Raw genomic sequence first — 14,893 nt, 5'->3', positions numbered from 1 at the left:
TGACAGGAATGAGAGGTGATGAGGATAGATAGTGGGAGACGTAGAAGTAGTGGGAGAGATGAAAGGGAAAGGCAATGGGTGACAGGGAGAGATAGTTGGAGACAGAGCAGTAGTGGGTGACAGAGAGTCCCACCGACTCAATGCACAGATGAAGCATAGATGTACGTTTCAGCTCCTCCCATTGCAATGGATATGGGACAGACCTAGAAGAGGAAGGTCAGCTGCTAAGAATGAGGTTGTGCCCCTTATATACATAATGCACACAGTAGTAGTGCCCCTAAGGTCAGCTGCTAAGAATGAGGTAGTGCCCCTTATATACATAATGCACACAGTAGTAGTGCCCCTAACACATAATGCCCACAGTAATGCTCCTTATATACATAATGCCAAAATTATGCCCACTGTACTGCCCATTATAAAAATAATGAGTACACCAGTAGTCCTCCTTATACACATAATGCCTCCATTATTTTTGTAACACTTACTCATAATGCCCACAGTAGCAGTGCCCCTTAAACATGATGCACACAGTAGTTGCAGTGTCCCTTAAACATGATGCACACAGTACTCGTTCCCCTTAGACATAATGCCAACAGTAGTAGTACCCCTTACACATACTGCCCACGGTAGTAGTACCTCTTATACAGATAATGCCGACCATAGTAGTGACCCATATACAGATAATGCTGACAATAGTAGTGACCCTTATGCATATAATACCCACAGTAGTAGTGTCCCTTACACATAATGCCACAGTAGTATTACCAATTATAGATATAATGCTGCCAACAGTAGCAGTGCTCCTTATATACATAATGCCCACAACAGTACTAGTGGCCTTCACACACATACACTGGGCTACACTGTACTGCTCCGGTGCACGCGCGCGCACACACACACACACACATACATACACACACACACACACACTGGATTACAGTACACTGCTCTATCTTTCCTTTATGTAACATTTAATTAAAAATATAGCATTGCTCCTGGAATTAAATTATTAAGATCAATTCATGAGCATTTATAAGTAAAGCAAAAATCCTGTGTTACTTACAGATCGCACCTTAGCTTCTCCGTTAGTATTGTCCCCGCATTCAGTAACATTTGGTCCAGCTGTATTGCAAGAGTCACATCTCCATGTACCACTACAGTGGCAGCAAGGAAGAGAGAGTTATTTCAGTGCCTGACATGGATGCTCCTAAATACAGCTGTAATAACCAATCCTTAAAGGGTCAGTTATACGAAACATGTCTGATAAAACAGAGGCATGGCACCATACAGGAGTAAATAAATTCTGCTTCTGTTTTGATCAGGAAAACACTTTTCTCTTCCTTATTGGCATATTATAGTCAAGGGAAAACTACCTTACCCATAATGCTGCATTTTTCTGTTTGTCATGAAACAAAATAAAAAAAAAAAAAACTATTGAATGTACCTTGGTATGTGGGTAAGTGGGGGCACCAAACACGATAGGTGGAAAGAGCGGGGACATCCATCACAGCATATTAACTCCCCACCATCCCTACAGACTGAGCACTCATCATCATTACTCTGTTCAGTGTGAGATAGAAGGCAATATGCAGAAGCATGAAGGTCAGGAGCGGTTACATGGAAAAGAGGGAACCAAAAGTTGTTATTATTATACAGTAACTGAAGATATACTAGTAAGAACATTACCATATAAGTAATTGCTATTTATAACAATAATAAGAAGTTTTGTGAGTATAAATCATTGTTGCCTACCCTCCTGCATTCTGCAGGAGACTCCCTGAAATAACAGCAATCTCCCTCTCTCCCTGACTAGTCTAGCAATCTCCCTTATTTCACCTAGCTCACATTACACTGTTACATTTTTTTGGGGAAAAAGGAATGAGAGACAGATACATTTACATTGAATCATCAGCACCATTTCCCAGCACTTTACCAAGTATAGTAGCTCTTACTAACTGCTTTGGGGCTCGTCTACATTTGGATCTAAGTAATTATGAAAGATTCCTCAGATGTAGCAGTACACACCCACGCTTCTAGGTGCCACGTTCACAATCTCTTTTCACAATCTCTCCATATATGGAATTAGAAAAGCCCTTTGGGTGGAGCATGACATGCCCCCTCAATGGGACATGGTGTAAAATTCTACTACCAACTATAATCTCCCTGATACTAGTTTGCAAAAGTAGGCAAGTATGATATAAATCAAGTAGATTAGGATCGCTAAATTAAATTCAGCATTATTTGTAGAATTACATCAAGAGAACGAGAGTTATAGGTACATGGACTAAAGTTATGAAGCACCTGATGGCGTGATAATTCAGGAGTCACGTGACGATGGGATAATTCAGAAGTCACCTGACGATGGGATAATTCAGAAGTCACCTGATGTTGTGACAATTCAGGAGCAGTAAGCGCAGCAGCAATGATGGGAGGCTGGAAAGTCAGAAAATAATAGTTCAGTACCACATATTTGTCTGAAGACTGAAAACTACTTTATAGCACAGCGACAATAATACAGGAAAAAGTTTTGTCTTGCAAAACTGGGATAAACAATAGTGAGTAGTAGAGCCGTAACTAGACTTTTTGTTGCCGTGGGCCAGAAAGATAATTGGCACCTCCCCCCACCCCACCATTTGTTTCATTAGGGATATAAGGCGCATACCCTCATTTGGGAATAACATGACAAAACTGATCTCCTGACATATTAGGCACACACACACACACACACACACATCCATAGAGTGGATCCTCTTTATACCACATGTATGCACTTGATCTTTTTATTCAGTCTGCAATGCCACAGGCGATGGGTTCGTATAGTGTGTAACTGAATAACAGAGAGCCCTCAAGTTACGTTCAGAAATGTTGTATAGGCATTAGCAAACGAAGGGGTAGGGAAATGTGCAGTAAACTTCTAATAAGATAATCACATGTAAGGAGGGCAGAGAACCAAGACACGTGAAAGCTCCATATAAACGCTAGCTAATTTGTCATTGTCTCCTGTACAGCCATCTGCCCAGCACACACATTGGCATAAAGTGCTGGAGGAGCAGGTTGAACCAGTATACATATAGTCAGCAGCCGGGCCCTTAAGCTTCTGGGGAAGTGCAGTTTTGGAGGTTAAAACTACGGAAATCTTGTTAAGGCTAATAACACCAAATACAGTACACGGCTGAAAAACTGACCCCAGTTTACAAAAGGCCATCAAGTTCTATAGATAGTTATTACGTAAGAAACCTGGTGCCTTCGATTAAAGATCATAAGGGTGTATATTTCTCAAGTTGCTACACAATAATAACCGCATAGTAACAAAGGCAGATTTGGAACATCGGTCTCCATAATGCACATCAGGAATCCCCGAGGATGTAAATCAGACCTGGCCAAAAGGTAGATAATGATCTACCAGTAAATCTCGGAGCATCCTCTGGTAGATTGTGACCAAATGAACAAAAATACACTTGAACTGACATCTGAGCTCTCACAACTCCATCTCCCATTAGTACAGCTTGCCCCTGACATCATGATGACACCGGAACGCTGTGAAGACACCTACCACTTTGTTCCGGCACATAGGCTCCTCACAGTGCCAAGCACACCCGGAGCAGCTCCTGGAGGTAGTTTGTGGGGTTTAATTGTCTGATATGGGTGTTACAGAGGCTGTTGGGTAATGCTGCTGGAGCACAGCCTCCTCCTGCTGCATTAATATGCCACCCCGAGTACACGGTTCCATGCTGGGGGCCTGGTTATTAGCTGCTGACTGACTAATAGGTCCAATAACAGTGCCAAATTCTCTTCCACAGAAGGCATAGTACAATGTACAATCTGGAAAGTTGTTTGAGTAATGGGCCCCATACATCAGCAATCACAATTTATGGATTTTCAGATATTGGGATATTTTGGCCAGATAAATGGATTTTCAGATCTATCCGACTTTGTCCACACATTACAGATTTTTTCAGTGATCGGCAGATTTTTCCATCTAAAGATTGCATCTTCATATCTGGAAATTGCCCCAATCGATTGTCATTTCAGCTGTTCATAATGTAAATAGATGAAGAAAACAAATTGGGAATGCCCACACATCTAAAAAAGATCTGCAGATAATACCAGATTATTAAACATGTTTAAAAACCTGATTAAGCAATCGATTGGCGATTGTGATTGGGATTGCCAAAAGGGGGAGCCCACACATCTAAAATTAATTGTGGCAATCATCTCCATATCTGAAAATTGTCACAATTAATTGCTGATGTATGGGGCCCTTAAGCCTAGACTTAAGGGCCCCATACATCAGCAATTAATTGTGACAATTTTCAGATATGGAGATGATTGCCACAATTAATTTTAGATGTGTGGGCTCCCCCTTTTGGCAATCCCAATCAAAATCGCCAATCGATTGCTTAATCAGGTTTTTAAACATGTTTAATAATCTGGTATTATCTGAAGATCTTTTTTATATGTGTGGGCATTCCCAATTCGTCTTCTTCATCTATTTACATTATGAACAGCAATCGATTGGGCAATTTCCAGATATGAAGATGCAATCTTTAGATGGAAAAATCTGCCGATCACTGAAATAAATCTGTAATGTGTGGGCAAAGTCAGATAGATTGTAAAATCCATTTATCTGGCAAAAATATCCCTATATCTGAAAATCTATAAATTGTGATTGCTGATGTATGGGGCCCATTACTCAGCGCTGCAAAGGTCGTGGGGAGAATCAGGCCGCTGCTGAAGTCAGTGGCCCTGCCTACCAACGGCCAGGGAATGCCTGAATTTTCCAGTAAACCCCCGAAAACCGCCGGCATTATGCTTCCAAACACCTGGTACCTGTTAATCACCTTGAGAGCGGCCAACAAAGGCTATGGTCCATTCATAAGGGGAACCTGCGCATTCGCACAGTGTACCATGCACATGCTCGGTCTTTTGATAATCTACAGGGCTGCATGTATGAGTCTGAATCGGGCCCTCAGTGACTGCAGAAACGCACACAAAATGCTATAAACAAGAAACATAAAATTCATATTCTCCAAATGTTGATTTTACTGTGCGATGCCATATTTCTATGTCTATGCCACAGCATTAGTCACTAGTAATGTGGGCCATGCTGTGTGTGTGTGTGTGTGTGTGTGTGTGTGTGTGTGTATATGTATATATATATGGGCTACAAGCTTAAATGCATTGATCAATTCATGAACTAAAACCCTATTATTTATTTAATTGATTATTTGAATGTTAAGGTGAGTTAGTTTGTTGTAGTGAGTGCTGGGCCCCCTGTGTTTGTATTTACTAGAGTGTGTGGTCACAGGCCACCGTACCCCACCCTGGGATGTGGATGCTGTTTGCACCCCATTCCTAGGAATGGCGAGTGTGTTAGTACTTCTGTATCTATATATTTGGGTTGATTTTTAATTAACCTCTGTTACTGTGATCATAGCTTTCTCATGCACCCTTGATAAGCTCATTTACCTGAAACCTGTGACAGCTGCCCCTTTAATACTAATTCAGGTGCTGTGTTTGGGATTGTCTCACTTTATAAAAGCCATAAGTTACTTGGCAGTTGAGCATTAACCCAGAAAAAAAACACATGTTCATTTTAGCTATGATGTGTAAGCAGGTGCCAGGTTCCCAAGAAAACCAATTGTTAGTGTAGGACTTGCAGTGAAATGGGGTCCCTTGGCGATGGGCTGCAAGCTTAAATGCATTGATCAATTCATGAACTAAAACCCCATTATTTATTTAATTGATTATTTGAATGTTAAGGTGAGTTAGTTTGTTGTAGTGAGTGCTGGGCCCCCTGTGTTTGTATTTACTAGAGTGTGTGGTCACAGGCCACCGCACCCCACCCTGGGATGTGGGTGCTGTTTGCACCCCATTCCTAGGAATGGCGGGTGTGTTGGTACTTCTGTATCATATATATATATATATATATATATATTAATAGTACTTACCTGACTAGAGAACAGCTTTGGGCGCAAAGTCAGCTTGAGGGGCTGGATACAGTCCTGTTCCACACTTCCCAGCACACTTTCCTTCTGTTTGGACCTGTCTTTGATACAGTTCCACTTTCATTACAGAGCTGTATCAGGACAAGTAAATGACACTACACATCCAGTCTCTACCATACAAACATTCTTCCGTATTACAAATACAAAATTACAAATATAACAGTGATACACAGCACAGACAATGATGAGTTATGCACAAGGGGATTTTTGTAAGAACTTACTGTTCGAATCCCTTTTGCTGGCCACACATCAGACCAACTTTCCTCCAACCATCCAACTAGTTGCTTGGATGGAATAAAAATATGGTACTTTATGGGAGCAAATGTAATATTTACTTCAGAAATTTGCTCCCAAAATCTGGAAAAAGACAAAAACTGTCGCTCAGACACGGTACTGTAGTTGAATTTGTTTGATTTAAACAATTTGACTGAATGTTTTTGTCCTTTTTCCTGGGTTTGTGAGCACATTTCTGATTGTCCTTTGCTCCCATCCAGTACCATATTTTTATTCCATCCAAGCAACTAGTTGGATGGTTGGAGGAAAGTTGGTCTGATGTGTGACTAGCATTTCTCTGAGTCCATCCTTGTGACACAGCTCAATCATGGGATGTAGGGGTGTGGTACAGGAGTCCGACAGTTGGGATCCTGACAGTCATTAGCCCAACGTCGAGATCCCGACTGGCATGACAGCATGGTGAGCACAACTAAGCCCCTGGCGGGCTCGCTGCGCTCGCCACGCTCTGCATCCCAGAATTCCTCAGTTCAACTTCTAAAGCACACTAGGATACAGTACTCAGTACAACGCCTGAACATATTAATATGCACAATCAAATAATAACAATATAACATGATAACACATGAAACGGTATAACTTACTGAGTGTAAGGGAGGGATCGCTGCGTCACCAGGATGGACTCAGAGAAAGGGATTCGAACGGTAAGTTATTACAAAAATCCCCTTTTCTCTTTTGTCCATCCTGGTGACACAGCTCAACCATGGGACGTTCAAGAGCCGGTCCTTTGGGAGGGTATGTCCAGGCTTACAGAAGAGGTAGACACCAAGAGTCCTTCGACAACCTCAGTATGTCTGAATACTATGACCTCCTGGGCCAGTCCGGTGTGATCAGAATGACTTGCACCCCCTGCGTCCTCACTCTCTTCAGGACCCGTGGAATCATAGGGAATGGAGGGAACGCGTAGGCTAGGTTGAAACGCCACAGAACTGTCATGGCATCCACTGCCTACGCGGTCGGATCCCTGGTCCAAGAGTGGAACCTGGGAACCTGACAGCTGTTCCTGGACACCATCAAGTTTATCTCTGGGAGCCCCCAGAGGTTCACTATCTCCTGAAAGACTTCCTGATGAAGCGCCCACTCCCCCTCCAGCAGCTCTGCCCTGCTGAGAAAATCAGCTTCTACTTTCCGGATCCCCGGATTCAACACAGCCGACAGAACAGGAATGTTCACTTCTGTCCACCAAATTCGCGAGACTTCCTGCATTGCCATCCTGCTGCGAGTCCTGCCCTAATGATTCAGGTAAGCCACAGCCGTGGCATTGTTTAACTGTATGCATACAGGTGATCCCTTCAAGAAGGCCTCTACCTGCAACAGGGTATTCCAAACTGCCCGGAGCTCCACGATATTGTTTGGCAATTTGGATTCTTCTTTGGACCACAGACCCTGCAACCTCAGGTGCAGAACTACCGCCCCCCCCCCCCCAGCCCCTGAGACTGGCATCGGTCATGACAACCAGCCAATCCCACAAGCGGAGGGATGTCCCAGTTGCAAAGACTCCAGATCCGTCCACCAGATCAAGGACTCCCTTGTCGCCTGAGACAGCGTCAGCCGTCCCTGCTTCATGGTCTTTGAATTCCCTGACCAACATGAGAGAATGTTCCACTGAAATATTTTGGAGTGAAACCTTGCAAACTGCAGTGTCTCGAAGGTAGACACCATCTTGCCTAGTAGTTTTACTCCCTGCCAAACTGTTGGATTTGGAGACTGCAGAACCAGATGACCATGTCCACTGTTTTGGACTCTGTAAGAAACACACCATGAAGGTGTGTGTCCAAAATCACCCCCAGAAACTGAAGTCTCTGTGTTGGTGTTAAATGAGACTTTGGGAGATTTAACAACCACCCATGGTCCTGGAGGAACCGTGTTGCAATGACCAGATGCTTCTGTAACTTCTCTGCTGACTCCGCCTTGAGCAGAGGTCCTCCAAGTATGGGATAATTACTATCCCCTTTAGCCTGAGGGCCGCTGCCATAACAGCCATCACTTTTGTGAAGACCCTCGGCGCTGTAGCCAGGCCAAAAGGAAGAGCCTGGAACTGTAAATGAGTCTTTCCTATCACGAAATGTAGTAAAGACTGATGTTCCCTGTAGATAGGCACATGTAGATAAGCATCTTGGGTGTCCACTGATGCTAGAAATTCCCCCGATTCTATGCTTAACAGCACAGACCAAAGAGACTCCATGCGAAAATGGTCCACCCACAGATGCAGATTTAAAGATTTCAAATTTAGAATGGGTCTGAAGGACCCATCTGGTTTGGGGACCAAGAAGAGAATGGAATAAAATCCTCTCTTTCTTTCTTCCTGAGGTACCGGACCACCACTCCCTTCTTGAGAAGGGACGTTGCTGCCCCCCAAGAGAGCTTTCCGCAGGCAAGCTTCCTGCGGTAAGGGTGTTGGAAGAAAACTCTTTGGGGGGGACCCCTGAGATGTATCCTGTAACCCTCTGAAATGATGGAAAGAACCCAAGGGTCCATGGTGGAGATGTTCCACTGGTCCCAAAACTGCAGGAGACGACACCCCCCCCCCCCCACTCTGAACCCACTCTGAACCCATAACGGGGAGTCTTCAGCCTATGTGAAGGCCTCAGAATCAGGCTGAAGCTGATTACCTAAGGCTTCAGCTCATTTAATCATAGCCTTGGATACCCATGCAGAGGCAATAATAGGGCATTGGGTCAATACCACTCCTTCAAACACTGCCTTAAGGCATCATTCCATTTTCTTGTCCACCTGGTCTTTAAATGCAGCACCCAGCAGCAACAAAGACTTAAAGTCTGCTTAACTGCCAGGATTAAATCCTCAATACCAGGAACAGAAGATTCAACCTTGTCCTTCTGGTCCTAAAAGACATCCTCCGTGCACACACCCTCCTCATCAGAATCTAAGTTCAACAAGGAAGGTGTAGATAAGGGGTGTCTGGGTGAGGTAACCTTAGGTATTTTATGAACACTCTGCGCAGTGTCCTGCATGACCTGCAACAACGCTGGGTCCCCCTGAGATGGGGTAATAGAGCCCAAAGAGGTTTGAGAGGGGGAAAATGGGCCAGGAGATTTCACCAGGTCATCTCTCTGCCTATTCAAAGCCTTAACCAAAGCATTCATAGACCTCCCCAATGCAGCCGCCCACGCAGGTTCAGACTGCACAGACCTCTGGGCATGAGCCCCACTGGGCACAGACTCACATGAGGGGCACAAATCCCCCTGATCCATCTGTTCAATAGTTAATTTAACACAACAAAATCTGCAGTTAATTAATATCCCCAGAGCAGCAGCACTACACCTTCCTGTCATGATAACACATGGTGCACAATGTCAGTCAATTGTACAGAATAAAGTAGCAGTGTACTTATCTGTCTGCTTACTGCAATGGATCCTCAGCGATCAATGGGGAAAGCGCTGCCCAGGAGAAACTTCCCTCTGTACTGCAATGAAATCTTCCTTCAGCTCCGCAGTATGGAGAGAAAAGGGCGCCAGTACAGAGAGCAGGAAGAGACCAAGTCTCTTCTTCAGGAGTGAAGGAAGCCTTATTGGCACCTTTTCCCCCTTTAGCCACTCCCACGTGTTTCTCCTCACCTCCAGTGTCTCCCCTCCTTCAAGGGACCACTTGGAATCATCCAGCTGCGCTGGACTTCTGTAATAGGCTTCAACTCCTTCTCAGGATTTCAGCCTATAAACCCCTGAAAATGGCATCCGCCATAGCGGGGGCCCATCTCCCAAGATCCCCCCCTAAGCAGGGAGACGGTTCAGGACGCCCCCGGGGCCCAAGAAAAACCTCTCTGTAGCGGAGGTTGAAACGCTGTGCAGGAGACGGAGACGCAGCTGTGTCTCTCTGCACACAGAGAGCTGACAGGACGCGCTTCTGTCCACCTCTGCTGCGCTCTCAGTGTGAATGGACTTCCTGTGGAAGAAACACACTGGACACCTGCTCCTGAATGTTAATAAAATAAAAAACACCTAGCTACTCTACACAAAATGGTTGCAGACAGCAGCCAGTCAGCAATTCTGGGATGCAGAAGGGAGGAGCCTGCCTCGCAAAAGAAGTCAGCATAGGTGCCTTGCTCCTGCGGACCCTCCTACATCCCAAGGTTGAGCTGTGTCACCAGGATGGACTCAGAGAATCAATCAGCTCCTATCTGTCATTTTTCAAACACAGCCTGTGACATGGCAGGTAGGAGCTGATTGTTTGGTTGTTTATCACTCTCCATTTTATCACTTTTGAAGCTTTATACATCTGGCCCTTAGGGGTAAATTTACTAAGATGGAAGTCTTATTGAATATGGGATGTTGCCATATTAACCAATCAGAATCTACTTATTTATTTTAGTACTTTCTAGAAGATAATAGGGTACTTATGTAATATCTGGACTCCCGTTTTTCTTATGAGACCGCGTCCCCTCGCGGGGCTCGCTGCGCTCACCACGCTTCGGGCACGGTGGCTCGCTGCGCTCGCCACACTATATAAAATCAACTCCATGCATAGTTGGATAGTAGGGGTATGAAAAAATGGGGTGCATTTAACATGGGAGTCCAGATAATACATAAGTACCGATAATAGATAGAAGTTCATTGGTTGCTATGGGCAACATCTCATCTTCAATAGAACTCCCATCTTAGTAAATGTACCCCTTAATGTCATGAAGTGGTCACCTGCTCACCTAATACCATTTGGAAGTCCAAGTTTGGGGTAGTCCCACCAAATTGATTAGATTATCGCAGCATGGTATATAATAGCAGATCTAATTATACTACACATAGACACAGAAAGACACCTGGAAGAAAGAGAGGGTCCGATAATACAGAGGTTTTACACCTTCATGTAAGCCTAGCTGTCAGTGAGGGACTGGAGCTGGTTTTCGGCCCTGGCATTTGTGCAGTCCAGGCCAAAGTCAAGCATAGTACAGGGTGTGCACACATTACTGCTCATCTCTTCTATACACACTGTGCATGACCCTCATGGAAACCTGTCAAAAATGATCTTACAGTACCTCAGTTTTTGTCTGGGGCTCCTGTGTCCAGCCGAGCTTCTGAATTTGTGTCAGCCGCGCTGTCAGTCGTCTGAACTCACATTAAGTAAAGTGCTGTGTCTCCCAGCTAATACTGTGGTCCTGGTTTTTAGCAGACACTGCCATCTCTCTACGCTGCGTGCACAATGGGGAACTTTTTTTTTCAGATCAGCTATACCTCTACAATCATGGCAATTGTTTGAAGAAAACAAATTGTAAAAAAAGTCAAAAAAGCTGAAAAAGTTTGATCATGTCCACCTGCTCCTGTCAACACGTTTCTACCCACTGGTTATCTTTCTCAAGGCTCAGCTTTTTTTTATCTTTTTTGGACAATTTTTTTCTTCAAACAATTGCCATCATTGTAGAGATATAGTTGATCTGAAAACCATTTTTCCCCATTGTGCACGCAGCATAGAGAGACGGCAGTGTCTCTGCTAAAAACCGGGACCACAGTATTAGCTGGGAGACACAGCGCTCAATGTGAGTTCAGATGACTGACAACGCGGCTGACACAAATTCAGAAGCGTGACTGGACACAGGAGCCCCAGACAAAAACAGAGGTACTGTAAGATAATTTTTTTGTACTTTACACCAAGGGCCCTGTGGATGTGTCTGTCCTCAAATACATTCACTGCTGTTTGAAGGCTCAACATTTTCCACCAGGTGTTTGTTTTTATGGACACTGCTTACTTAATGTATGGATATTAAGAACTGTTTTTTTATATGACCTTAACCTTTATTTTTATTAAATATACTGAATTTACTTTGGACAGTATCCTGATTTTTTCTGAGAAAATTTATACACATCTAACCCAGCGCCAGCTGATTACCATTTTTTCCACATACATACATTTGCTTGCTGAGGATTGAACCGGCGTGGATGGTGCACCTTGGCTGCAGGGTTCAGCGCACCTGATTAATCACACACTCCCAAAACGTATTCTCAGATCCCCAAATATCTAGGTACATGTCCTTGGTGCCATCTTAAGGTATACATAAGAAAGACTGACCCTCATTCCGATGGAGGGAATCCCAACAGGGGTCAGGTTAGTATATGTACCCCTGCCCACCACCCTTCCTCCCTGCAGCCTAATCCTAGCACCCTGCAGCCTAACCCTAATCCTCCTCATTATTGTCTAACCCCCATACCCTGCCACCTAATTAGTAGCCTAACCATAACACCCTCTTCTAACCACCTAACCCCCCACCTCCAAACATAACCTTAAACCCCCATCCCCACCCCTGTAGCCTATCCCTGGACACTTCCCCGTCTGACCGCCTTAGTCAGATATGGGTACAATATATTGGTGCTACCTGTGCTGGTCCTCCTGTCTTTCACTAATGGCTTGCTGATGGTGAGCATCACAGGCTTCTCTTCACTTAGATCACTGTTCCCCGCTGAAGTTGGCACTTTCTGTGGAGCTGTGGATAATATCACACAAGAGAGACCATATATACTGTATGCATAAATAGGTTCATACCATGTGCCTGGGTGCGACAATGCAGTGCTGGCCATATGATACATACATACATAGTCACTTTTCCATTCCAATCCTCTATTTAAATAAAAAGAATCAAAAACTCTAAAGCCACCATTGAGAGTGGGTGAACATTCTCTTACATGAGCTGGTACCCATTACTTCGCTAAATAAATCTCACATCATCTTTGAAGTTTGTTCAGCCCAAGCAATATAGCAGTAAGTATATTTCTGCTCACTCCTGCATTCCCAGTAATGCAACTGCAGTAGTTCCACAAATGGATTTAATTATTTTTGCCCCATTACTTTAGGACTTATCTAAGAGTCACAGGAGGAGCGCCAGGGCTACTGGGGCTGGTGAGGTCAATGGGCCGTATTTAATGCGGCCGGCGAGGGGTTAAACGGCTCACCGTATTCATCATCGCTGTCAGAGGACTGTAAGGATTCTGTCACAATATGCAAGTATTTCAGTGTTACCTGCTTGTAAAAACCTGCTGGCTTTGTCTCATGCTGTTGAGAGCTGCAGCTCTGTATAGTTGAACATTACATGCTGATTACAGCTTCTGGTCCACTCCATGCTGCAGGAAAGTCTGTGTGATCTGAGCTCTGCTAATTAGTTACAACACCTGGTGAATCTCTCCTGCAAGGAAGTTCTGTGTAAACTGACCATGCTCAGCCCTCGTTGATTAAAGCACCTGTGAGTATCCAGCTAATTTTGCTTTCTATAAAAAGGCAGTCTCTGGCAGACAGAAGCTGCCAGAGTATAGGTTCACTAACCTGCTCCAGCATTCCCAGTGCTTGGGCTGATATCCAGTGTTACCAGTGTATGATTCCGGCTATTCTCCTGACCATTCTCCTGCCTGCTCCCTGTGTACTGCATTCGTGACATCCTGTGTATGACCTTGGCTTGTTCTGTGACCATTCTCCTGCCTGCTCCCTGTGTACTGCATTCGTGACATCCTGTGTATGACCTTGGCTTGTTCTGTGACCATTCTCCTGCCCGCTCCCTGTGTACTGCATCCTGTGACTCCCAGTGTATGACCCGGCTAGTACTTGGACTCTTGCTCAAGCCTATTCCTATAGTACCTATATCTGTCTACAAGTTCCAGACCCGGCAAGTCTGACCATGAGTATTCCAGAGCTTACCCTGCCTTACGCCCAGTGTTTACCAGCACCATGTGGGAAACCTGACCAGGGGACCGCGACCGGCGTACCGAGTGCAGCGAAGCCCAAATCCCGCTTGGAGGGGTCACTGGCGAAAACCACCGGTACGGTTAGACTCCGCACCCCTGAGTCAGGTCAAGCCAATTCCCGGTCTGGCATTCACCTGTCCGAATCAAAAACCGTGACAGATTCCCTTAAATGGTGAGATATGCATTTAGCCGTGGGCCTCGCTGTTTTAGCAGCCGCACACACCGTTTCTATGTCGTCGTAAAAACCCAGAGAGGTGGAGACGGGGGTCAGTTGATTACTGACCGTGCGAATTGTGAGAGCGAGCAGTCAGCACTGCTCTCACAGCTCGCACAAAGCATTGACTACTGCCCATTGTATAATGGCCCATACACACTGGGCGACTTTGAGCTGAAAGCCGTTCAAAACAGCCTGTTTGAGTAGCTTTCAGCTCAAAGCCGCCCAGTGTGTATGCCCCAGCAATGAGCGGTGAGCGCTGCTGCGCGTTCCCGCATCATCGCCGGGAAAGACGCTCATCTGCTGGTAATACCAGCAGATGAGCGGCGTTGAGGACGGCTTTGCATAGCTCTGCGCTATGCAATACCGTCCTCCCCCCTCCATCAGCGCCGGGCAGGGGGAAAGCCGCTCAGTGTGTATGCACTGAGCGACTTTCCCCGCAGCGATGATTGACATCATCGCTGTCCATACACGCTGGGCATAGTCGCCCAGTGTGTTTGGACCTTAAATGTTCTTCCATTTGTTTCAAGATTGTTAAATGATCTAGTACGATTGTAAAGGAAACTAACAGGGCCGGTGCAAGGCATCTAGGCGCCCTAGGCAAACCTACAGGATACCGCCCCCCCCCCCCCCGGTTACTATTTATTTATTTATTTATTTATTAACAGTTTCTTATATAGCGCAGCATATTCCATTGCGCTTTG

The 14,893-nt window shown here is 45.0% G+C and overlaps 1 protein-coding gene across 1 annotated transcript in view; it reads right to left on the bottom strand.

The window, feature by feature from the left end:
* Positions 1–14,893, bottom strand: part of AIRE (autoimmune regulator) — a 42,296-nt gene that overhangs the window by 20,798 nt on the left and 6,605 nt on the right. The window contains exons 5-9 of the mRNA XM_083174773.1: positions 12,619–12,726; positions 5,952–6,049; positions 2,302–2,433; positions 1,445–1,560; positions 1,064–1,154 (exon numbers count right to left, since the gene is read on the bottom strand). Of these exons, the coding sequence (XP_083030899.1) occupies positions 1,064–1,154; positions 1,445–1,560; positions 2,302–2,433; positions 5,952–6,049; positions 12,619–12,726 (545 nt within the window). The remainder of the gene's footprint in view (positions 1–1,063; positions 1,155–1,444; positions 1,561–2,301; positions 2,434–5,951; positions 6,050–12,618; positions 12,727–14,893) is intronic.

This window comes from Crinia signifera, chromosome 3 (assembly GCF_055691185.1).
Source record: "Crinia signifera chromosome 3, ASM5569118v1, whole genome shotgun sequence".
Taxonomy (NCBI): Eukaryota; Metazoa; Chordata; class Amphibia; order Anura; family Myobatrachidae; genus Crinia; species Crinia signifera.
Note: the sequence above shows the minus strand (reverse complement) of the source record. Positions and strands in the feature narration are given on the sequence as shown.